Source organism: Melanotaenia boesemani, chromosome 6, assembly GCF_017639745.1.
Source record: "Melanotaenia boesemani isolate fMelBoe1 chromosome 6, fMelBoe1.pri, whole genome shotgun sequence".
In the NCBI taxonomy this organism is placed as follows: Eukaryota; Metazoa; Chordata; class Actinopteri; order Atheriniformes; family Melanotaeniidae; genus Melanotaenia; species Melanotaenia boesemani.
This window is the reverse complement of record NC_055687.1, coordinates 6475470-6500983: the sequence shown is the minus strand read 5'-3', so window position 1 is coordinate 6500983 and position 25514 is coordinate 6475470. Positions and strand designations below refer to the sequence as shown.

At 39.1% G+C, this 25514-nt stretch overlaps 2 protein-coding genes across 6 annotated transcripts in view; one reads left to right on the top strand and one right to left on the bottom strand.

Annotated features, from left to right (window-relative positions):
• Positions 1–3314, top strand: part of paqr6 (progestin and adipoQ receptor family member VI) — a 36586-nt gene extending 33272 nt beyond the window's left edge. For all 4 annotated transcript variants that reach the window (XM_041987641.1, XM_041987642.1, XM_041987638.1 and 1 more), the window contains one exon: positions 447–3314. In XM_041987641.1, the coding sequence (XP_041843575.1) occupies positions 447–715 (269 nt within the window). In that variant the 3' untranslated portion in view covers positions 716–3314. The remainder of the gene's footprint in view (positions 1–446) is intronic.
• Positions 3315–5607: 2293 nt separating this feature from the next.
• Positions 5608–25514, bottom strand: part of ntrk1 (neurotrophic tyrosine kinase, receptor, type 1) — a 46040-nt gene continuing 26133 nt past the window's right edge. For both annotated transcript variants that reach the window (XM_041987636.1, XM_041987637.1), the window contains 3 exons: positions 22307–22547; positions 19149–19307; positions 5608–6142 (listed from right to left, as the gene is read on the bottom strand). In XM_041987636.1, the coding sequence (XP_041843570.1) occupies positions 5957–6142; positions 19149–19307; positions 22307–22547 (586 nt within the window). In that variant the 3' untranslated portion in view covers positions 5608–5956. The remainder of the gene's footprint in view (positions 6143–19148; positions 19308–22306; positions 22548–25514) is intronic.

The window sequence follows — 25514 nt, the reverse complement described above, 5'->3', positions numbered from 1 at the left end:
TTTCTTTGCACACATTTTGGAGGTTTTTTGCTTTTTGTTTTGCATCTGAATGTTTTGAATATAAAATCCATTTAATACATTACCGTTGGGACTGGAGTTGATGTTTTTGATTAGTTTATTTATTTATTTTGCACTTTTAAACACTTGTATGAAAAGTGCTTTATAAATAGTTGGATTAGTTAATTAATTAGACTGAAAACTAGTGAAAAAGCAGCCGACTTCCAAAGAAAAAGACCTTCAGAAAGTCTGAAAAACTGCTGCTCAGGTCCACTTAAACAGTTAAAGTCTGGCTGCTGAGGAAGGAAAAGACTTTTGCATAGATAGAACTGTAGCTTATGAAACATTTATTAAATTTATTCTTTCATCCTTCTGTCTGACCAGCAGCAGTAATTTCTTGACATTTGATGTTTGTTTAACTCGTGAAAACCCGCTCATCTTTCCTGAAGGCCACAGCCACCAGCTGTTCCACGTCAGTGCTGTGGTGGGAACCAGCTTCCAGATGGAGGGCATCATAGCGGACATGACGTCCCGGAGGGCGTGGCTCCAAGCCCACGGGGTGATGCCATCTTTCCTCAGCACCATCGGGGCCCTCGTGATCAGCCTCCTCCTCAACCTGGGCATCATCGGCATTTTCAGCGCGCCGCTGCTATGGAAACCCCGCCACAGCTCCACCCAGCAGCACACCTCAGCAGCCTGCGACTGCAAGGAGCAGTAAGGGAGCATTTTCCACTCAAACAGCTGAATCCCTTTCCAGAAGAGAGGTTTGGCTGTTCACCTCAGCATTAACAGTTCACTTTAGTGCTGGTTTAACACCAGCAGTTTTCTCTTTTTTACTCTTATTCAGTATGAAAAGACTTTTCTAACACCTGAAGTGTGTGTGTATTTACTCAGAGGCTGATGACCCACATGTATTAGAGCTGTTTTCTGATCAGTTGTTGTGCGGGAGCCTGAAAACCAGGTTTGTTTTGCTCGTGCATTCAGATCAGCTGTGGGTTGAAGGAAGCACGCTGCTCTAACAACACACACAAGTGCCTTAGCATAGACGCTGTACGGTTTCACAGCAATACTGTTTAAATCTCAAACTGGAAACATTAAAAGTCTAAACTTGCAGGGATTCTTCTGTAGATGAGACCAGAATCGCCTTTTACGTTAATGATTCACTGAAAATATCCCTCAGAACTGGACCCGCTGGTTGGCTGATGTGGTGGTTTGTGTATGTGAAGCAGCTCTCATCCAAACTTTACATAATATAATGCAGATTGGATTGCCAGCTCTTAAACATCCACCTATTGATTCCACTCTGCGCTGACTGGAATTGATTTTCAGACACGTGTGGTTCTTTTTCTGATTGCCTGCCTCATTATGAACCACACAATCTGCCCTCAACAGGGGAGGAAAGGAAAAAAAGTTGCAGTGAGGTGGTGATTAAAAGACAGGTACCACTTTTATAACATTATGTTCCCATGGCAACCCTATAGCACTCTCTTGCCCCCTGAAGGTCTCCAACAATTTTCAGTTGGGAGCAAATAGCTTCATTCTTCTCTTCTTGCTTCACGCATCGTAAGATCCCTTCTGAACTTCCATCAGCTTCGCTAGCGTTCCACCAACCAGAGAACTGAAACAAAGCCAGCGGTTGTCAGGCTTTAAAAAGCATTTTCACGTTTCCACTGATCTTTCTAACTCCTGTGTTTAAAAATAACTGATGGAAAGGAGAAAAAAACGGTGAGAGGAAGAAGAATTTTGTCGTTATTCGGGTTCTTCTTAATGTTAGTGTTGTTTTTTTTTGGTGCATATTGTGTATAAATGTTCCAGTGAAGCATTAACAATCCTGTTGGCCCCTGTGACTGTTTACATTTACCACTGAAATAATAACTGTCTCATCTATTTATAGTTTGTTTTGTTTTTTTTTTTCTTTTTTTATTTATTGCTTCTTTTAGGTGCATAAACAGGATTAATGATGAATGTTTTGGTTTTATTTTATTTTTGCAAGAACTCTACATTAGTGAAGTTACTTCATCACTTACACATAGAAAGGTCCATCTTACAAGTGGAAAATTTGAAGATAAATTCTAGTAATTAAGCCACTTTTCATGCAAAATATTCTAATTATCCTTGCAACAAAAACCACTAGATTCCAAGGTGTTTCTGTAAAGGAAAAACACCATTTTCCGACAAATTTTAGATTTAAATTGACTTAATAAACAGACAAATTGCATAACTAATTGATAAGATTAAGCTAATAATCTGTATGTTACTTTATTCGGGCTAGAGAGGGAGGATGGTTTCCACTGAGGCTGGTGTTGCACAGCGTCACTTCTATAAGCACTGACTCACCGTAGCTGCAGGTTTCTGTCAAGTTTCTTGACAAGTGGATTAAAACCTGTGTAACGTGTGACTGAGGACTTCAATAGCACAAACACACACCTTTTACTACCATTAACACCAGTTCTTCCAGCTCAAAAGCCACAGGAAACACGCTGCTAACACCCTGTCAGTAGAGGTTTAATCAGAGGGGAAATGTATGTGATATTATGGGATAGAGGTGCGTTTCCAGGTCCGTGTGGGACGCTGAGGTGGAAATGTCGAACACAGAATGAATGTGTAGTATCACAAAGCGCTCACACACATACACACTCTTTTGTATCGGAGCACTTATTCGTCTTTGTCAAGGTTAGTGTGCAGAGTATAAAAGTAGCTTCATCAGCCGGTCGCAGACACAACAGCCGTCTTCACCCTCTGGACTTTTATCTCTGCTCCTGCTGAGAATTCATCGATTTCCATCATCTCTGCAGTCATCACGTTACAGCATTCCTCCGTTTGACCCTGTTGATTCCTGGAATCGCAGCAGTACAGGCCTCCCATGCTGTGGACACAAACCAGTTGGTTTTTCTTTCCCTCTGACGTGTTTGCAGCCGTTTGACAGCTCACACGTGCTTCCAAACGCTCGTTACTTTAAACATCCAACCTGACAAAGCTGATAAAATCCTCCAGACCGGATCACTGTTGCTCTAAAAGCAGCTTTTACGTGTTAAAGTGGACATGTTAAAGCAGGCTGTAATTATCAGAAAAACACTTTAAGGTAAATCATGGATTGAAGGGTTTGATTATGTTTAATAGAAAGCAAAAGAGAAGGAGTCATTTGATACAAGTATTTAGTTAAAAAATGTCATTGGTGCCTTTTTTATGTTTTATACAACTTGTCCTGTGATATAATTACTCTTAAACTGTATAATATTTGTGTGTTTTTTGCTGTGTGTAATTTGCTGCTTTGTTCTTTTAGACTTGTGTAATAAATTAAGGCCTTTATAAATGAAGTATTTGTCATTGGAATAATTTTATTGATATTTAGCATCAAATTTGTTTGCAGAAAATGCAGATAAATATTTTTTTAGCTTGTTAGAGGATTAATTGAACTTGGTTAATTGTTTTTTGTGTTTTTAAAAGGTAAAGATTTCTTAATATATATTGAAATATATTTAATTAATATAAAGAAATTAGAAATGGCAAATATTTGGCACATTTTACGAAAAAGAAATCCTGAATAACCAATGAAAACCTCAATGTAAAACAACAGGTGAAATAAAAACCTCAGATCTGAACCTGAGCAGTGTGTCTCGGTGACCAGCAGAGGGCAGAGCAGCGCAACAGGTTTGTGTCACATCATAAGACAAATAGTCTGTCCGCTGATGAACTTGGACAAAAATGAACTGCAGGCGCATCATGATACCAGTGAGGGTTTATCTGCAGGAAAACCAGCTGCTTGGTGACTGGAAGGGAGCGACGTGAGGAAAAAACTCAAGAAATCTGCATAAATCATGATTATTACACAAAAAAAGAAGCTTTACAGTAAGATCCAGATTCTTTTGTTTCAGGAGTCCACAAAGTTATCACCAGACTTTAATAAAGCCCAGAGCTGCAGGAAAGTTGAATCTAATTCCACAAAAATCTTCCAAAGAAGCTGATGAAAGAATGTTTTTCAATAAATGTCCATGAAGTGTTGGTTGTTAAAGCTCAATCAGTTCTCCATCTTTTTGTGTTTTGCTTTGGTTTGACTCATTAGGATTCGTTAGTTTCCTCTCACAGTGTGGACACAGAGTGGCTTATTATTAGCGTCTGATAATGAATCGACACTTCTATGATCATATATATATATATGTATATATAAAATGAGAAATGAATATCCTGTGTGTACATTATATGATGAGCTGAAAGACCGAAAGGGAAAGTTTTCTGCTGTAAAGCTCGGATAGGGCTTTCATTTTAAAAGTGGCCTCATTTCCAGATCTTTTTATTATACTCTATATTCTGTATCCAACTGGGTTGGAGCCTCGAGTGCTTATTAAAAAGCTTCATTCTGAAACCACAAAAGGAGCCCTTAAGGATACGGGGACAAACACTAGAGTGTACTAATCCTATCTGGCCCAGGATCTGCTTGTAAGACACTAGAAGAAACAATAAGCCAGACACGAGTCCTCCAAGCGTTGTTCACCCCCCCAGCACACTAGAGATGGAGAGAGAGAGAAAGGGATGATAGCATTACTCACAATCCATTACCACTCCCCGGAGATGCTCTGCATACAGAGTGATGGAGCGAGGGAGGGTGGGGTGTGTGGTGAGGGTGAGACTGAGGGGAAGAGGGGCTCTGTTTTGGAGGGGCAATATGAAACGTGATTATTCCTTATCAATAACGTCTGCTGAGCATCCCGTGGAGACGTCGTGGGTTGCTGATTAGTTCGTCACCAGGACAGAAGCTCTTGAATAGCTTGTTAAGATGTCTAACTTTAAGTACAGGAAGGAGCACAAATCATTATTCGGTCTGAAGCGTGCCGTGATAAAGGATCGACTTTTTTTTTTTTTTTTTATCAACTTTCTTTATTTTTAAGGGCAGACAACATACAAAGTGCTGGAGTAAGAATAGATAAGGATATATATTTTCCACATTAATGCAGAGTATGTACAGTCAGTATTTACACAAGGCGCTGCAGTGTTTTGTACATCTGACTGTTCACCCCCAAAAACAGCCCCGTTTGGCTTTTCAGGCAGAATTTTTTTTCCTCTTATTTTTACCAGGGTGGTGGCCTCGCCTCCAGTGTCACTTTCAGCTCCATCTGTCCCTCTCCTCCTGGAGTCTCATTTGATCCATCTGTTGCCTCTCCACCCGGCTCAGGGTGTCACCTCCCCTCCATCTTGCTCCCTTACCAGATTTCACTGCAGTGCTTTGATTTTACAGAAGCGCTTTTAGATGAAAAAACAACTCCTGACTGACTCCGGCTGCAGGGCAAAGCGCTGCTCTTTGGAAATATGTTCCTGTTCATATTAAATGTAAACACAGTAGTTATTATAGAAACACTTTCTCCACTAATATTTACCATTTGTTGTTCTTTTTGTCTGAAAAATAATCATATAATACACTGAGCTTAACTCATGTCAAACAAGCTTTCACTGTGATTATCTTATTTACATGGACTGAAAGTGTGCTATACAAATGACTTTCTTCTGTACCCACATCTGTAGCATGTTTCTGCTTCTCAATCCTGAAAAATGACCTTTTTTCTAGTCGCTTTAGTCTCGTATGAGATGCATCGTGTTTGAATCTCTGATGAGCCGCCACCTGAAAAAGGATTCTCAACAACATAAAGCCTGTATGTCCCTTTAACACTTATCCATGCATGTCCCTCCATCAGGCTGATCCCACTTCAGATAAACAGCAAACACTTTGGTAAACATTTGACATTTTCCAGAGAAACACAGGGAGGTCAAGCTAGAATGGGGGCAGAATTAAGGCGGAAAGGTCTTTGCGAACTGGTTGTAACGGTTGTTGAGAAAAGCTGAAAAAAATAGTAACTGGGTGATGAGTTAGAAAAATAAATAAAGCTGGGTACTAAAGTAAAATCCAAAGGAAAGAAAAGGAGTTGTAGTCTGATTGGACCTCTCAGCCTCTGCTCTCTGGGTCCTTCTAGCCCAGAATATCCAGGTAAACTGGTGGGTTCTTGACCAGGGTCAACAGGCGGCTGTGGATGTCTTTTATAACCATCCTCTGCTGGGGCTCCCTCTGCCAGCAGCCCTGCATCAGCAGGTAGACCTCTTTGGGGCAGGTACGGGGCCTCTCCAGCTCTCGTCCCTGGGTGATGCATTCAATGGCCTGTCAGGGTGGGAACATAAAAGAAAAAATGGATTGAGTGGAAATGAATGGATAGTTCATGATACTTAATAATAATAATAATAATAAATTTTATTTCAAGGCGCCTTTCAAGACCCAAGGTCACCTCACAAAAGACAATTAAAATCAGTTAAAACATAAGACAAAACATCAAACAAACATCATGCAGCAGACAGTTAAAAACATTAAGGTGAGAAGGCCAGTTTAAACAGATGAGTTTTAAGTTGTGATTTGAATGATGGAAGTGAGTCGATGTTACGGAGTTCAGGTGGGAGTGTGTTCCAGAGCTGGGGAGCAGAGCGACTGAAGGCTCTGCTCCCCATGGTGGTGAGACGGGCACGGGGCACAGAAAGGTGAATGGAGGAAGATGATCTGAGAGTGCGGGAGGGAGTAGCTATATGGAGTAGGTCAGACAGATATGGAGGGGCCAGATTATGGAGACATTTGAAGGTGAAAAGCAGGATCTTGTAGTTGATTCTGAATTTTATTGGGAGCCAGTGAAGTTGTTTGAGAACCGGTGTGATGTGTTGAAAAGAAGGTGTGCAGTGCACAAATGCATAAATACATAAAAAATACATCAGCTATGATCTTTTTACACTTTGTGAGACCATTTTTCCCAGATTACTGTGTCTGCAGTAGAATTGCAACCTTACAAAGACAGGATGTGTGTTGAGGATCCACATATTTTCTTGTAGATCCAGCAGGAAGCTGTTATGTATAGATCCAATGATTTTATTGATTAATCCACCCGCTGTAGCAGGAAAGTGAAACAATAAGGCTCACGGTGACATGAGGAACCTGATCACCAGTATAGACAGCAGTCATAAGAAGTGGCTGATTTAAATCAGCAACGTGTAAAGATTACTTTTCATGTATGTTTAAAAAGGGGCTTTAAGCCAAATGTCAACAAGGTGCTGGCTTACTAACAGAACTTTGCAGAAATTAACACAATTTTCATATTTACACTTTTTCCTCATTTCCAGGTATTTCTGCTCCTATTTACCTGCTATCCTCACAAAACCAACTCCAACTCAGCCGCTTTTTGGTGCCACCATGCATTAAAAACCTCTTGGTTTTATTCCAGCCATAGAGGAGCCTTATTTTTCTTCTGTTCACACACACAGAACTTTCTGCTCACTGGTTGATCTTTAGCTGCTCTTGGTTGGAAATTGCAGAAAGAGAGAGAGTCTGAGAATAAGGCTGAGTTGTAAACCTCCTGGATGGGATATAAATGCCTGAGGTTAAGCTATCGATCACAGTTTGCTCTACAGAGTTACACACTACTGCTCCTGAGAAACTGTTGACATTATAAGTGATAGCACTCGGTGGTGCCGGAGATTAGGCAGACTTTAAGGGTTAAATTATGAGTGTTTACAACCACTTCAAACAGTAAGGTAAAGCGAGTTTATTTGTATAGCATTTCATGTATAAGCACATTTAACATTAGCTAAGTTCAGTGACTTTGGTTTGGTTTCTAAGGTAAAACAGGAATGACAGCCCGAGAAAAACAAAACAAAACAAAATCTAAACAGGATCCACATTAAACATCTCATCTATTTCAATTCTAAATTGATCATTTATTGAGAATAATTTTTTATTTAATAAAACAATGAATATGTTGTAATATTAAATATAGATACAAAAATATAAACAATACTCTAAAATTATATTAAATAAAATAATTTAATTGTTTATCATTAAAAAAATTAATACCCCAATTATAAATATTACAGATATTAATAAATATTCAAATATAAAATAACATGTATTATTTTCATACTGATTCCAATGAATATTTTAGCATTGAATCTAGAATACAGTATTAAATAAATAAAATAAAATGTCCAAAGTCCTACAAAAACATAATATTTACTATCAGTGGAAGAATGAAGTAGTTTTGCTTTATTTATTTATTTATTTATTTTTTTAAAGATTTCGGCCTACATCATGATAAAATGGGATATTACATCCTTATCTGTTTATAGCACTGAAAATGTCAAAGCTTAAAGTTCCTGGTTTCTGTAGAAAAGTCTCCATAAAAGCTGCTACAGTACAGTTATTGTTCCTGAAGAGAATTACAGCTGGATTTCTTTCTTTTCTTTTTAATAACGATGAGGCACAAAAAAACTTTTGTTGTCATTTTAGAGTCTTGCACACTTTCAGATGTGTTGTTATTTGAGCACTAGTAATGGAGGAAAAATTATTAGAATCAGCAGTCATATGATAGGTGTAACACACACACAGAGAGACTGGATATTGAACATTTCAGACAAGGACCAGTGTGAGAGGCTGGGGCATGGTATTTCCACAGCTTCAGACCAGGATGTTCCTAGTCTGGAGTCATCAGGGCCTACCAAAACGGTCCAAAGAAGGACAATCAGACATCCAGTGACAGGGTCATGGGGGTGAAAGCTGGATGATGAAGAAAGATGTCAGAACACGCAGATCATTGCTGTTTGCTTCGTGTGGGCATACGAGCATTAAAACTGAACCTCAGAGCAATTGAAAGAACGTCTGTGTGAGCAGGGCATGAAATCTAGATGCTCCATAGCAGTGGTTCCAAACTTGGGGTCTAGACCCCCAAGGGGGTCCCCTAAAGAGCACATGGGGTCCCCGAGGCTTTGAGCATTTAGAGCAACAAATAGGGTCAATATCCACACATTGTCCCTAATTTAAGAAAAAATAAAGTGTATATGTTATTAACTTAACTTTGGCTCTAGTGAAGAACAGGACTCAGCCAGAATACATCATTTATGGAAAGAATCTCACTTTTGAAAGCATAAAACCAAGCGTGGCTTCAGCAGGGAGTGGGGCGGGGGTCCTTGGCTTTTTAGTATTTGCATGAAGGGGGCCTTCAAGGAAAAAAAAGGGTGCGAACCACTTCTCTATAGGACAAAAGGAACACTTGGCAGGCTTTTTAGGCAGACTGATGTTTTATTTATTTAAAATACTGGTCCTAACGTTTAGAGCTCTACATGGTCAGGGTCCTCCCTACATCTCTGACCTTATTCATTTACACGTACCAGGCCGTGCTCTGTGGGCTTCAGATCATGGATTACTAGCAGTTCCACGTACATGCTTCAGGACCAAAGGCGACTGATCCTTTCAGGCAGTGGCACCCAAATTGTGGAATGTGCTGCCTCGCTCTTTCATATGTCAATTATTTTAAAAAGCAGTTTAAAACATTAAAAAAAACATTTTATTCGAACAAGCATTTTAGATAAATTAGGGTTTTATGACTGTGTATATGTGTTGTGTTTTCTTATGTCTTTGTCTTTTTGTTAATATTTGTGTTTTTTATCTGTGAAAGGTGCTGAATAAAAGAAAATTCTTTCCTTCCTTCTCTTATTTACATATGTCCTGCTGGGAAACCCTGCCGTCCATGCACATGTCACTTTGACAGGTATCACCTCATTACACATTATTGCTACAACCTTCATACTAATGTCATTTCCTGATAGCAGCAGACTTATGCACCCTGATAGACTACAAAAATAATTCATGAATAGTTTGACATGATGGACAGGACAAGTTTGGAGTGTCCACTTGGCCTCCAACTTCTTTAGATCTCAATCCAATCAAGCATCTGTGGCCTGTGCTGGACAAAGACGATGAGGATCTGCTAACAAAGTTCAATGCCACACTCTGGCATATTTAGGGGGGTCTAGTAGAATCCATGCTGCAAAAGAAAAATAAGCATAAAAGATAAAAAGGGGGAGTGGTGGCGTAGAGGTGGGCTTGGGTCTGGAAAACCTGGGTTCAAGTCTGTCAGCTGGAAACTGAGGTAAACTACTGTGGGCCCCTGAGCAAGGCCCTTAACCCATAACTGGTCCCCATGCACCAGAATCTAGCCTGGCAGCTCACTGCTCCTATTAACCAAGATGGGCTAAATGCAGAGAAGGGATTTCCCAGCTGGGATTAGTAAAGTATAATAAATAACAATGCTTTGTCATAATGTTTTGGCTTGGTTTACATAACTAAACACACAGTAATTACACAGTTGGTTAAAATTTTTTAACTTTTCAATTTAACTTTAAAGCCGCTAAACGTGTTTATGTTGCAGAAAGTGGCAAAAATAAAAAAAATAAAAAAAATAAATAAGCAGAGCTCCATCATTGCTTCTCTACTCCAGTTTGGGCGTAGGTATGGATTATTCAGTAAGCTGCAGTTTACATTTTGAACCACTAGATGGAGCTACACCTGACACACTAGATCTTTAAATGTAAAAGTACTAGCTTTAACTGGATTCTATAAATATTTCTGTAAAAGACTACAAACGGCTAACACATAAAATCGTTACTAGCAAGATTCTTTGTCTCTATATTTAATACTTATTGGTATTAATTGTATAATCAGAGGTGCACATCAGTGGGGCGCAGGTGCTCATGTGCTATCAAAATAAAAAATGCGTGCCAAATGAAATGTTGCAACGCACATTTGCATATCTAAGATTTGGGGATAGAGAAGTCTGCAATCTATACTGCAGGATAATCCTATAAGGCTACTGTGGGATTCATAATGCAGTTCATACTATGACCTGTCCAGGGCAGCTCCCATCTCCCTAAAGGAAAAACAAGAAAAAAAAAAATAAAATACCAGTTGCTCCAATTAAAGGCAAACAAAGAGGATCTAAACTCCTATGGCTTCTGTCCGAAAGGTTTAGTCATCTTCCAAAATATTAGTTAGAGCAGAATGTTTGTTAATGCAGGTTGGTCACGCTGCTGAGTCACTGGTTGTAAGCCTTCGTTTTAGAACGTCATCAAAATGTCAAAGAAGCAAGCTCCATTAAGCAGTTTACTTTGGTATCTTTGGTATCACCTCCAAAGAAATGCTAGGTTGAATCTGAACTGCAAATCATACGCGTGTTTTCGGAAAAGTGGCTGCAGGTTCAGCTGGCTTCAAACGAACGACATAGAAATGTGGTGCAGAATATGCTGTGAAAATCCCAGTCTGGCGGACAAAAATGACACCTTTTATACAGGTACGGAAAGCTTCAGTCATCCAGCTTTTGATAAGCATGCCAACAGCAGAGAGCACCTGAAAGTAATTCAAGCAACTGATAATGAAAACAGACCAGCCAGCACCAGAGGCCCAGTGCTCCGCTCGACAAATGGAAAGACAAACTTAATGAAGAGCAGCATCATAAAGAATACAGAGAGTGCAGTATTATGTGCTTCACCGAGACATGGCTGCATGAAAACATCCCAGACTGTAATGCGTCTGTACACGGCTTCAGGACGGTCCGTGCAGACCGCAATAAACAACTCAGCGGGAAGCTGAAGGGAGGTGGAATTGCGGTGCTGGTAAACCAGCGCTGGTGTCATCCTGAACATGTCACTGTTAAAGAGAAGATCTGCAAAAGAGACATTGAACTGCTAGCTGTGAGTCTCCGCCCGTATTATTTACCCAGAGAGTTCACATGCGTTATTCTGGTAGCGGTATATATATTACCTGGTACCGCTCCAGACGCAGCCTGTGATGTCATTAACTCTGTAGTGGCCAGGCTTCAAACACAACATCCAAACGCATTTGTGGCGATCTCTGGAGATTTTAACAACATCTCCCTCTCTGCAACTCTACCAACTTTCCAACAGTTTGTCAGCTGCTCCACCAGAGAAAACAAAACGTTGGACTTATTTTATGCAAATATTAAAAATGCATACAGCTCCTTTGCCCTGCCACCTTTAGGAAGATCAGACCATAACCTAGTTCTTCTCTCCTCCTCCTACAAGCCCATCGTTCAGCAACAACCAGTCATTAGAAAGGCTATTAGAACCTGGTCTAATGAAGCTGAAGATGCTCTGAGAGGATGCTTCGAGGCTACAGACTGGAACGTCCTATGTGAACCTCATGGAGATGACATCAATGCCTTGACTGAGTGTGTGACAGATTATATTAACTTCTGTGTGGACAGCACCGTTCCAACAAGAACAGTGAGGTGCTTCCCCAATAACAAACCCTGGATCACCAGTGACCTGAAAAAGCTGCTGAACATCAAAAAGAAAGCTTTTAGGGATGGAGACAGGGAGTTATTGAAGTCCACACAAAAACAACTTAAAACACAAATGAAGAAGTGCAAGGAGGACTACAGGAAGAAGTTGGAAAGTAAGCTTCAGAAAAATAATGTGAGGGATGTGTGGTCAGGAATGAAGAAGATCACTGGCTTCGGGATAAAGGAGGATCAGACTGATGGAGGTCTGGACAGAGCGAATGAACTGAACATGTTCTTCAATAGGTTTAGCTCACCTCCTGCTTCAACCCCAACTAGCCACACACCCTCCATGAGCCCACAGCTTTCCTGTCACACCTCCACTCTGTCACCCTGCAGCTCAGTCAAGGACCTGGACACAACCTCATCTCCCTCCACATCAGGACTTCCTGAAACCTCCTCTGCCTCCACCTCCACTCTGTCTGTCTCCTGTAACCAAGTCATGCAACAACTGGTGAAACTGAACCAGAACAAGGCTGCAGGTCCAGATGGTGTCAGTCCCAGAGTTCTCAAGACCTGCTCAAAACAGCTATGTCCGATTCTCCAGCACCTGTTCAACACCAGCCTGAGCCAGAGAAGAATCCCGGTGCTGTGGAAAACATCCTGCCTTGTTCCAGTGCCTAAAAAACCACAACCAGCTGAACCAAAAGACTACAGACCAGTCGCCCTGACATCTCACGTCATGAAAGTCCTGGAGAGACTCTTACTGGCTCACCTCAGCAAGCAGGTGAACACCTTTCAGGACCCATTACAGTTTGCATACCGTAATGGGCTTGGGGTTGAAGATGCCATCATATACCTGCTTCAGAGAGCCCACTCTCATCTGGACCAGTCAGGCAGCACTTTGAGGGTCATGTTCTTTGATTTCTCAAGTGCTTTTAATACGATTCAGCCTGCTCTGCTGTGTGAGAAGCTGCAGAAATTCCAGGTGGATCCCTCCACAACCACCTGGATTTACGACTACCTCACAAACAGACCACAGTTTGTGAGACTGAAAGGTTGTGTGTCTGAAATGGTGGTCAGCTGCACTGGAACACCACAAGGGACTGTACTTTCACCATTTCTATTCACGCTGTACACCTCAGACTTCCAGTACAACTCTGAGTTCTGTCATCTGCAGAAATACTCTGATGACTCAGCAGTTGTTGGGTGTATCAGTGATGGACAAGAAGCAGAGTACAGAGAACTGGTCGGTCAGTTTGTGAAATGGTGGGGTGACAATCATCTCATCTTGAATACCAAGAAAACAAAGGAGATGATTGTTGACTTCAGGAGGAACAAGAACACACATAGAAGTGTTTCCATCATGGGAGAGGAGGTGGAGGTGGTGGAGGAATACAAGTACCTTGGAGTTCAGCTGGACAACAGACTTGAGTGGAAAAGCAACACTGAGTACATTTACAAGAAAGGTCAGAGCAGACTCTACTTCTTAAGGAAGCTGAGATCTTTTAACATCTGCACCAAAATGTTGCAAATGTTCTACAGGTCTGTTGTTGAAAGTGCAATCAGCTTTGCAGCAATCTGCTGGGGCAGCGGCATCAGAACCAGAGACTTGAAAAGAATTAACAAACTGATCAAGAAAGCCGGTTCTGTGCTTGGAGTAACTCTGGAGCCGCTGGAGTTGATCATCAAAAAAAGAATTCTGTACAAGCTGACGAAGATAATGGAAGATCCTTCACACCCTCTACACAACGCCGTGACGAAACAACAGAGTGTGTTCAGTGGGAGGCTTGTTCAAGTCCGATGCAAGACAGAGAGATACAGAAGATCCTTCCTTCCAGCAGCTATCAGGCTGAAGAACAAAGCCCTTAATTAATTAATGGGATTGTTTTACTAAAAAATTACTACTACTACAATATTGAATTTCCCTTTGGGATTAATAAAGTATTTTTCATTCATTCATTCATTCATCAAGCACTAACGCTTTTCTTTTAGCCTTTCACAAAGCAAACACAGACGTCCTATGTGTTCATATGAGCAAGATATTCCTCTTCTAAAAAGGCTTGGAGTTAACGTCAGTAACGCGCATCATTCTCGAGAAGGGGGAAGCTGTATTGTCCAGTGCATCACACAGACAATAACTTGAGAAAAATTGCAAGCAGATGAATTTTGGGGTGTCCTCTTTGATGGATCAGAAAATCTAACAAAAACAGAACAAGAAATTGTGTGCATTGTTTCTGTGTCCAGCAACGGAAATTTCAGCACAGATTTGCTTGGATCAATTCATCTGGGGGCCAATCGAACAGCTGGACATAGTAGAAAACTTGTGCAACTGTTCCACGCTTGCTGGTTAGCAGAGTGGAAGACAAAGCTGGTCTCGGAATCCACGGACGGAGACGCTGTCAACGTTGGAATGTACAACAAGATGTGTTTCCATTACCCCAAGGCTTGTGCAAAACCTAAATATCGCAATTAAAAAAAAAAAAAAAACAGTAATGGAAACACCTACATTTTGAAAAACCTCTAAAATATCGCTAAAAGGCTTTTACAATCATGAGGTGGTTTTTCCAGATGTGTCGATATGGAAGTATATCGCAAAAGTGTAATGGGACTTGTTTCACATTTACACGTCCCCCAGATGTGACGTAAGGGGTCACATGACCAATTCATTTCAAATAAAGATGGCACAGTTATGAGCAGACGCAGGAGGAAACGGATTTTTTTTACAAACAATTAAAGAAAGAATATAACAGTAAAATGCAAGACTTTTACAAAGAATTAGAAATCTCCTTCCTCCTCAAAGTGGAGTCTCACGGGACGAGATTTTATGAAAATAATGGCTAATGTGCTAAACACCATTCAATGGAAACGCCTGCAAATCGCAATTGCACTTTGTCAAAATTTTAGAAATATTGCTTTTATTTTGCAAAATACTTTAATGGAAACGCAGCTACAGAGTTGTTCCCAAACTACGTCACGTGGTGGTCATTGGGGATTCCTTTGTGCATATTCTGTGCACCACCCATACTCTGGAGAACCAGCCAGGCCAGCTGATCGCACAGTCTCATGCTGAGTAATTTAATCAATCCACTGTCAAGTTGCTAAGATTTTACTTAAAGAAAGGGGATGCAAAACGAATTGCACAACTAAAGATGATTTGTGAGGAGAATGTTACCAACTTTCAGATTCAAGTCATGACATGAGCCTGAAACATCTGCACAGACCATTTCCTTGTTTCCTAGCCAACATTCTTGATATTGGAAACATTTTAAAGCTCACTTCCCTCAGGTTTCAGCAAGAGAATTTAAATACTGGTGAATGCAAAGATGAGCTCATGGTTGCTGTTGGACAGTTGATGCTACTGATGGAGAGTGAGGGCAAGTACTGAAAAGAGACTGGGTCACATGCTGATGCTGACAGGGACACGATCAATGTCTTGAGAGCTCTAATTTCTGAGTTTGAATGCAGATATGAATCCTTGAAATCGTGTGATTGGTTTTTGGCCTCTTGAAAGAAAGATCTCTAGAGTTATGGCAACACAACTCTCAATAACATCCTTGAGAAATATGAGGCCAAACATGTCCTTTAATAGAGACACCACTTTAAGAGTGAAAAACGTTTGGCAGCCTTCTCTGTGCATAACCTGCTGAATGTAGTGAAGACAAGCAGTCCTGACAATTATTCCAATATTCAGAAGGCCCTTCTCTTGTCCCTTACACTGCCCTTGAACGTCATAAAAAAAACAAATACAGATCCAGCCTATCAGACTCTTGCCTTTCATCTCTAATGCACATTCTGTTGTCCAAGTTCACCACTTGTGACCCAGATCCAGCTGTTGACTTGTGGATGCTAACAGCTAATCACAGATTAAACTAGGGAGAAAGGAGTAGGCCTGGTTCATCCACATCCTCTGCTGATTATGAAATAGAGGAAAACAGAACAAGAGTGTGGATCACAATGATGATGATGATGACATTCTGTAGCAAAACTGAATCTCAGATGTTTTAAAATTGCAGCTCTTGTAAGTGCTTATAAAGCTGTCTTTTAATTTTCAGTGTTAAAAAAACAGATATTAGCACATTTTTATTTTCTGAGTTTGAAATACAGTCATGTTATTCAATACCAGACATTCTGTTGTGCTGGTTCTCTTCATTTTCAGTTGAAATTAAACTACATGTCACATTATTCAAGCATCCTTCTATTTTGTTCCTAACATGAGGTGGGTTAAGGAAAAAATGTAATTGAAAATGTGAGGACCAAGCAACAACCCTAGGCTCACCCCTGAGAACAAGACCAAAATTGTTATGTGCACCCCCGTGTATGATCTGATTTTATGGCTTATGGGGAAATAGGGCATAAGGTACCAAACAAAGGAAATACAGATGTAAAGTTTAAGTTTGTAAATGTTACTTGCATGGCTGAGAGAAGAAAACTGTCTGTATGCACAGATAACATTTAATATAAGCTAAAAAAAAATGTTTTTTTTTTTTTTTTTACCTGTCTAATATACACAAACATGTATTCACCAAGATTTTTTTTATTATTAAAATCTCCTGGCTGAACCAAGGACAATATTTTTTAGATAACAGCCTCCCTATCTACAGATTCACTGATCTGTGTCCATTAGCCGCAACCTCGGGGACAAATGAGAGCAGCCAAAATATGAATAACCTCCAGCTCAGACACTAATGGCTGCAGTGACTGTTGCAGTCCACACACTTTCGCTGCTCAGTGAATAAATCATAGAGGATGAGTGGATTTCACCACACTCTCCATTTGAATGGTTACTAACTCCATCGCTTCCCTGTTGTTAACCTTTGCCTGATCCAGTGAACAGAAGAGGCCTGTCAGCAGAGCCACTTCATCAAAATAACCCATCAGTCCTCCAGCTAAAATACCCACTGTCGCCATTTCAGTAGTTTGGGATGATTTATTGCTGCCACTGAGTATTTAGGCAACATGATAATTTCACCTGTCCCTCATTGGGCAAGACATATTAGGATAACGAGGTTATAGCTCAATCGCCCTGAACAAAAATGAAGCCAATGAGATTAGGATTGAGTGCAAAGGAAAAGTGATCCACCCTGGTCTTGAAAGGAGAGAGGGTTATGGCCTGTAATAGCACCGCTGTGGTCACAGTGGAGACCCACTTCTTGGTGCTTAAGCTGAAAAGGCTAGACTGGACTGCCCTTAATTACTATGAACTTATTGATTAGTTTAAGAGTGCAAAGTGTCCACAACTGTAGTGAAAATGTTTTGTTGTGAAAGTTTAGATTATGGCAAATCATTTCAAATCGTACCATAATGCTTTAAAAAGTTTAGCTGATGTGAGTTGACTGAACAAAATTAAATAATTAAAAACAAAACTAAACAAAAAAATTAAAAAAAAGAAAATAAAAAAAAGAAACTATAGTTCATGTGAGCACATAATTCAACAACTAAATTGCAAACATCTGAGAAAAAATGTCCTTTTATTTCCAATTCAGGTTCAGGCTCATTTTTTTTTTTTTTTTATTAAATCTGACTTGATGAAAAGAGTAAAACTTCCTCAGCAACAAACAAAAACTAACATCCATCAATGTGGAAGCTCAACATGCTGTTGAAGCTCTTTGATTGAGGAGATGACATGAAAGAAAGGCTGCATAGCTGTGTCTGAGTTTTCAAAGGTTTTCTTTTGGCTTGTCTGCAGGTCTTTTCAAACTATAAATGCTATGGCAACAACTTTTTTGGGTTTAGAAAATCGCTCACAAAGAACTTAATTATCCTGATTATCCACCTGCTTCTTTATTTGTTGAGGTTTAGAAATCCAACTTAACTACCCCAAAGTTGAGAAAAATGTGTGCACAAGATGCCAAGTTTAAAAAGAACATTTAAGTTTAGTGTTTTTAATTGTAATACAATTAAGATAGAAACACAGACGGCAGGCAGTTAGCTTAGCTTAGCATAGAATTAACTGCTAGCCTAGCCTGGCTCGCACTCACTCCTAGGGAGAATTTAGAGTGACCGATTAAGCTAACATGCATGTCTTGTTTGAATTAACCACACAAAAAGAAAAAAAAAGTGTGTTTTTTTTAATTAAACAAGCAGTAGCGCTAAGCTAACTTTTTGTTAGCTGTAGCCTCATATTTGATGAAACAAGATTGGACAACAAGCACAGTTTTGTTAAACACTTTCTATAATTCATCCCCAAAATCTATTTGTCTTCTGCTACTTTTTTCAGATTATACCACTTCATTCAGTATGTAATAATATATTTTTCAATAAAATAAGTATTCAGCCACTGAAATAAACCCAGAAATGAGCAAACTACATATAAACAGACAGACGTTAGAAAAGTACAAATATACAGAAATGATGTAGGTAAGTAAATACAGTTTTATTTTTAAATGATGAAGTTTTCAATAGGTAATTTTTAATTTATTCTATTTCTATATCTATATCTAACGTAGTTAAAATATAACTTCAGTTTTGATTGAATAACAGTTGTGATCACTTTTGTCATCTCAAATAATTATTTCTACTATACATTTATTGCTTTGCATCTGTCAATTTTGTTTTTATTACTATACTTTTTTTATTACTATATTATAGACTTTCCATTTCAAGGGACACCAGTTTTCAGCAGAACTTCTTTCAGCTACAGAAATATCAAATCCAGTAAAGGAAAAAAAAAGAAAACAGTGAACATCCGGAGCAATATATTTCACCTCTAATTTTCACAAACCTATTTGTTAAAAACTGGAAAGAAAATACCCCCAAATTTTTAGCACTACTACATATTAGAAACTTACGAAGAGGAAACAGTGAGTGGTGAAAGATTTTATAAATAATATCTGTCCCTTTACATGGGATGATAAAGCATGCTAATGTTTGCATTAAGTGATAATAATAAGGCAGGAATCCAGTTGTTTGCTTTTTACAGCTTTAAAGAGGGATTGAAATGGCCTTCATGTCTCAGAATAAAGACAGAAATAATTTACAGAAAAAAAGAAAGAGAAAAAATTCCACTCAAGTTCATCACATCAAATCAAAGACAGCAAACACTAGCATCCAGCTCACCTCACTGTTGGACAGCTGATACCAGGGCTGTTTACCGTAGGTGAAGATCTCCCAAAGCACCACGCCAAAACTCCAGATGTCGCTCTCTGTCGTAAACTTCCTGTACATGATGCTCTCCGGGGGCATCCAGCGGATCGGCAGCATCGTACGTCCACCCACCTAGAGATGAAGAAATGCATAAATCTAGCATCACTTTAATTTAATAAAAAAATTATTACTTGGTTTCAACCAAATTTAAAATAGTTTCTATTCCTGTTCCTCCTTGACTTGACTGATTTACTGGAAGACCAGCTTGAATCTGGCCTGATCAGTGCACCTCTGATTTATGGGAGTTAAATTTAGAGAAAAACAGAAAAAAATAGATATCTGGTGAGACAATAGCTTTTCACTTTTAGAAAATCTTACAAAAATAATATGAGACCAAACTTAATTGCATGTCCTCTTAAAGCTCACAGTAATTTTCTCAGATTATGTGAACTGAAGTTTGCAGAGTTGGGAAGTAAGCCGTATTAAATTAACTTTCACTTTACTGCATGACAAAATCTAACCTGTCCAAGATATTTTTTCACAGTAGACATTTTGAATAGTCACAGTGTGAAAAGTACAGGTGTAATAAATGGCATTAGCAATGGATAAGAACCTTTTAGTGTTCCTGCAGATCTTGACAATCAGCCGGCATGAACGACAGCATAACTTTACCCCGTATGAAATGCAGCCATCAGTGCATTTCCTTTAATTATACATTTTAATGTCTTTTGCATCAAAAGGTCCAGGGCTAGTCAAATGTGCACTTGTGACTCCACATTGACTAGCTTTTCCCATAACTGGTCCGACTCTAATTGTGTCTTATGAGGTAAAATTAAATGAAATGGTCTGAAAAGGTCATTATAGAGCACATGTGCAATTTATGATAAGTAATGATTTAGTCATAGTAAAAATATGGCCCAGTAATACCTGTTCACAGTCAGTTCTCTGACCATTTTTAGAAAAATTAATTTCCAAAAACCTTCTTAAGGATGGTGGTATAGATAAACATCTTCATATGTGACAAAGAAATCAAAACAGTTTACATGGCAAAGAAGAAAAAAACATTTGTTAAATTATTTGGATCAGCACTAAGAAGTCATGTAAAGATTTTGTGTACCAAAAATCATGATACACTCTGTAGTGTTTCTTTGAATGTCCATATTTGACATACCGAACAAAGATGTGCAAAATACATAATGGATCATGCACACTCCCTAATACAAGCAATCCAATTTACTCCTTATTAAATCATAAGGACTCCTTAGACTTCAAAACAGCCAAACTCATGTATAGAACAAGAAACTTATCAGAATTAGTTCCAAATAAGAACAAAACTTCATGAACCTGCATGTTTAACAACCAGCTATAAAGACTGATGCAAAATACCACAGCATTACACTAAAGGGAGTTACTGTGTAAACATAACTTGGACAGTTGTTTAAAACCATCAAATTATGGAAATATATGGAGGAATAACACACACACACACACTCAGTTTTATATATATATATATATATATATATATATATATATATATATATATATATAAAACTAAGACCTCCTTTGTTGTCCATACTTTTCATTCTTTGCTAAATAACACCATTGTAAAATGGATAAGGGACTAGATGCGATGACTTGGTGATTAGTTGCCAAACTCAGGACCGCCATCCTGCAGAGTTTTGTTATTTTTTTGCTCCAACACATCTAATTCAAATCAAATGCAGGCAACAGCTTCTTGTCAACTTCTTCACAATGATCCATTAATTTCAGTCAGGTGTGTTGGAGCAGGGAAACAACAAAAACCTGCAGGGTGCCAGCCCTCGAGGACTGGAGTTTAGCACCTGTGTTCTATATATAATCTTCATGAGTAAGGTGGATAAAGTGTATTTTGTCCAAAATCAGCTTCTCTCACAGAGATACCACTTTTAGATTTTAATATGACATGACTAATAACTTGCTTCTGGACACCAGATTGCAAAACGAAAATCTTAATAAATAAGGCGGGTAAACTGGGTTTTGCTCGATTCTGTCAAATTTTCTTAAATATTTTATGTGTAGGCTTTTAAAATATTTTAGAAGTAATTTGTTAGCTACTCTCTTTGGTGTTTTGTGGAGAAAGTGGAGAAAAAAACAAAACCAGTTATTCACATGTATTTAACGCTGAAAACAAATGTAGTTTTCAAAAACAAATCCTCCAAAACATAATTAAGAAGAAAAATAAAGAGTGTTTACCCCCTGATTACCATTTTTTTCCAACTCCATTGTGGAGTTTGATAGAAATGTATTAACATAGTTTTGAAAACTGACATGAAATCACATGACCTGCATACCTACCAACCACCTCCCCACCTTAAAACATTTTCGTGACATGAAATGTGGATACCTAAAGTCCCCTCCCCCCAACAACCTGCCAAATTATTGTATCCCCCAGGATACAGAAACCATTTCAGGGTTCATTTCACAGATTAATCTCTGTATTAACATCTTAATTTTGACTGGTATAGTGCTCACAAACACCAAGCATGCATTGCTTAATTCAGCTGACAGCTAACTGAGTTCTGTGATGCTCCATTAGCTATAGCTCAAACATTCACCATATTTGAATGTGTGATAACAAATACCAGCACAAATCAAACCAGCCTGTCAACAAGCTTTTCCCTCTGGGCGTTTAGTTTAGTTGTTTGCTTTGATTGGTTTTGATTGGTATAAATTTGATCCTTACATGCATATCTGATATGTTTCCATGTAGCTGCAAAGAGCATCTGAAGCCAACCTTTAAATGCTTGCTTTGCACATCATAGTATGTCTGACAAGTGGCGGTACAGGCTGCATGGCACAGGGCTGTAATAAAAAACATACTTGCTAAGCAGAATGAAAATAAAAACCTTGAAGAAAAAGACTAACTTTGACTTTTGTTGTATACGACAGAGCAGTGGGGAGAGTCCTTGAGCAGTTCCACATGAAATTACTTATTCATGCTAATAATTAATGGCTTTGTTTATTCCCCGGAAGTACAAGGCAATGTCCCTTTTGAAGGATTTTCATGTTTTTTTCCATTTCAAACCTTTTCTGATGCTTGACTTCAAAACTTATTTAAAAAATATTGATTGTAACCTGATTAGTCCTCTTACCCGGTAGTAATCTGTGCTGTAAATGTCTCGGGACATTCCAAAGTCTCCGATTTTCACCACCAGACCTTCTCCCACCAGGCAGTTCCGAGTCGCCAGGTCACGGTGGACGAAGTGCAGCGATGCCAGGTAAACCATGCCAGAGGCGATCTGCGCGGCGATGTGCAGCATCTGAGGCAGAGTCAGCTGACCTAAAGGCGGCATCTTTGATTCCTCCAGGATGCGAGCGTCAGGACCGTGAGCCCTGCAGGTCACACACACACACACACACACACACACACACACACACACACACACACACACACACACACACATAGATGTTCAAATGTGAATTTAGATTTTTTTTTTTCTTACACAAATTGGGTAAAAGCTATTTTTTTGTTGTAGCTGGTGGCATTGATTTGGTTTTACCCACTTTAGACACTTGTAATTCAGTCCAGTGGAGGGGTGTGTGTACTTCAACACAGGACAAAGCTGAATATAGAAACTAATAAAATCATATTCATGTATACATGAAGACTCTAATGTTGATTTTATTAAATGCTGGATTATGTTACAGCTTTAGGCATTATGAATTATTTATATAAAACCAGAAATGTTTAGTTGAGCTTTTAACAACTATAAACATCTGAAATGCAGGACTTTTTGTGACAAATCAAAGTGAACTAAAACACCATAACAGAACTGATCAAGAATTGATTCAACTTGTTTAGAGTACTGTATTAGTGATGGCCAGATGAAGCCTTGTGAAGCTAACTAACTAACTATTTCGTTGTGACGTGTAATAGGCTTGGCGTTGGATGGTTCACGCCTCTGCGTCATCCATTAATTTATGATAATGGACACCTCGTCGGGCATTATCCCTTACTTATAGTCCACATTTATATGTGTGTAATGCTTCCCAAATAACAGACATGTTTGGGCCAAATCTGGGCTACTTTTGGCAGTTATGGCTCAGTTAAGGCAAAGGCAAGTGTTATGTGGGCCGGAAGTGGACCAAATGTCAGTTGCCAGCCTGGCCTGCATTAGCAAGTCTTCTGTGGGTCACATGTGGTCCACTTGTTTTGTTTTTATTGTTTTTACTATTTATTACATCTAAAGAATTTCTTTATTTTGTTCTTTTTATATCTGAAGCTGGTTAGAAACCAGATTTCGTTTAAACTAGAGACGTTAAATTATCTTGAATCTTGAATATTTATATAGCACATATATGATGAAGTGTAATTTTTTATAAAAGTATTTTCTATGTGCTAATCATTTGGCCAAAATTGTACTGTTGTATTGTGTTATATAATATAAAAATGACATGAGGGGTAATCATCACGTTCTGTGTCACTTCTGGGAAATGGGATTAGTTTAATTCGGAAAAGGATGGTTAAAGTCATTTGGAGAAATAAAAAGATTTTTTTAAAAACAATAAACACATTCACATACTGGCACAGCTCTGCAGGGCCTGTGTGTTTTTTTTAAGGAAACTTTCTTATTTTCACATTGACTGAACCTTAATGACTGTTTTATTGTGCTTTTATTTTATCAGTTTTATCTTTTTCTCTGGAGTTGTGGTTTGGTCATGTGTCCCTAAAAGAGAGAAAAGCCTTTAAGTGGTTTTATGGTCCTCTCAGCTGATTGGTGAGTCACTTCTTTTACCAGCATCCCTGTACACCACACACTTCCATTCTGAGTCATGACTCCCATCCTAACACGGTGACTTTCAGCTTCTTCCCTCCATATGCAGGGTCTTAGTCCCCAAAGGAACTAAATGTTACAGAAACTTTTTTGTTCCTGCTGCCATTTTTTAATTAAAGAAGCTGAAGTGTTAGTTTGCACAATGAGTGCATGAATGAATGAATATCATGTCACTGCAGAACAAATTTACCTAAGAGTATAAGTGTATAAATAAGAATAATTGACAATTTTGCTAAAAACTATCTACGACCTACAGCAGATGAACAGGATCTGAAAGTGACGTCCTAAAGAAAGAGCATCAGATCCAGTAAAGACCTGAACCAGGACCTGAGACACGCATCTGGACCTTCAGCTGATCCATCTATTGTTGGTCAAAGCCTCACCAGAAATGGTCTCCATGGAAGGATGGCTGTCAATTAGCCATTCTTAAGGAAAAACAAAAAAATGGGAGAAACAGCAGCAGTATGTCACATGACACAAGATCTGGACTGATAATCAGTGGCATCCTCTACAGAGCTTGGATCTTGACATTATTGAGGTACTGTGGGATCATCTGAACAGAGAACAGAACAAAAGGCAGAAACATCCAAAGAGGAGCATTGGAAAGTCCTTCAAGAAACTTGGAAAACGACACCTAAAGGCTACTTAAAGAAATGCCAGAAAGCTCATCTAAGAGCGTTTAGACTGTGTTGAAGAACAAACTCTGGTTTTGCCTCATTCCAGTAAATTGGTGCACCTAATGCACCTTTTTTCCAGGTAATCTGCAGGATTAGGTGGATATATCATACCTGACCTATAGGTAATTTTTGCACATAAACAGGTGATTCTGTTTTGTTTATATCGTCTCAAACCCCTGATGACTGGTGTATGTTTTGTCAGAGCTCTGCTGGTCTCTGCTATTTTGTTTCTACTGGCTGTTGAGTTTTTTAAAACACTAAGTTTGTGGTACCAACCTTTGGTGACCTGAAGAGAATGACCTCAGCATGCAATCTGCAGATTGAACACTTGTGACAGAAAGAGTTTGAGCTCTTAAGAGCATTACAGGCATGGTCAACATGACCACACCACAAAAAAGGCCATTTAAAAATGATGGTTAATAGAAAACATGAGGCTTGTAATATGCCTTCAATTGATTTGCAATAATGTAATTGAGAAATGCAGAGTACATTGACTCTGAGTTGTTTCTGAGGATCATAAACACCCACTCGTGCATCTAACTCCTGCCTAAATGAGCAAATCACAGCTGATGTGTCTCCATCCATCCTAATATCACTCCTCTCCACTTTGTCCCCTCCTAACAAAGGAAGTTGTCTATACAATCACTATTAGTTTAAAAGGCAGGTGGCAGGGTGGGAAAGCAGCTGCATTGTGGGGGCTCTCAGACATTTCACCCATTCTGTCTTCTGGAAATGTGATTTCCATCCATTCGTGAACATATATCTCAGGGAAAGTGTGTGTGCATGCATGCATGTGTGTGTATTTCTCTTTGTGTGTTCATTTCCAGGCTGCCTCCTGTGGAGAACAC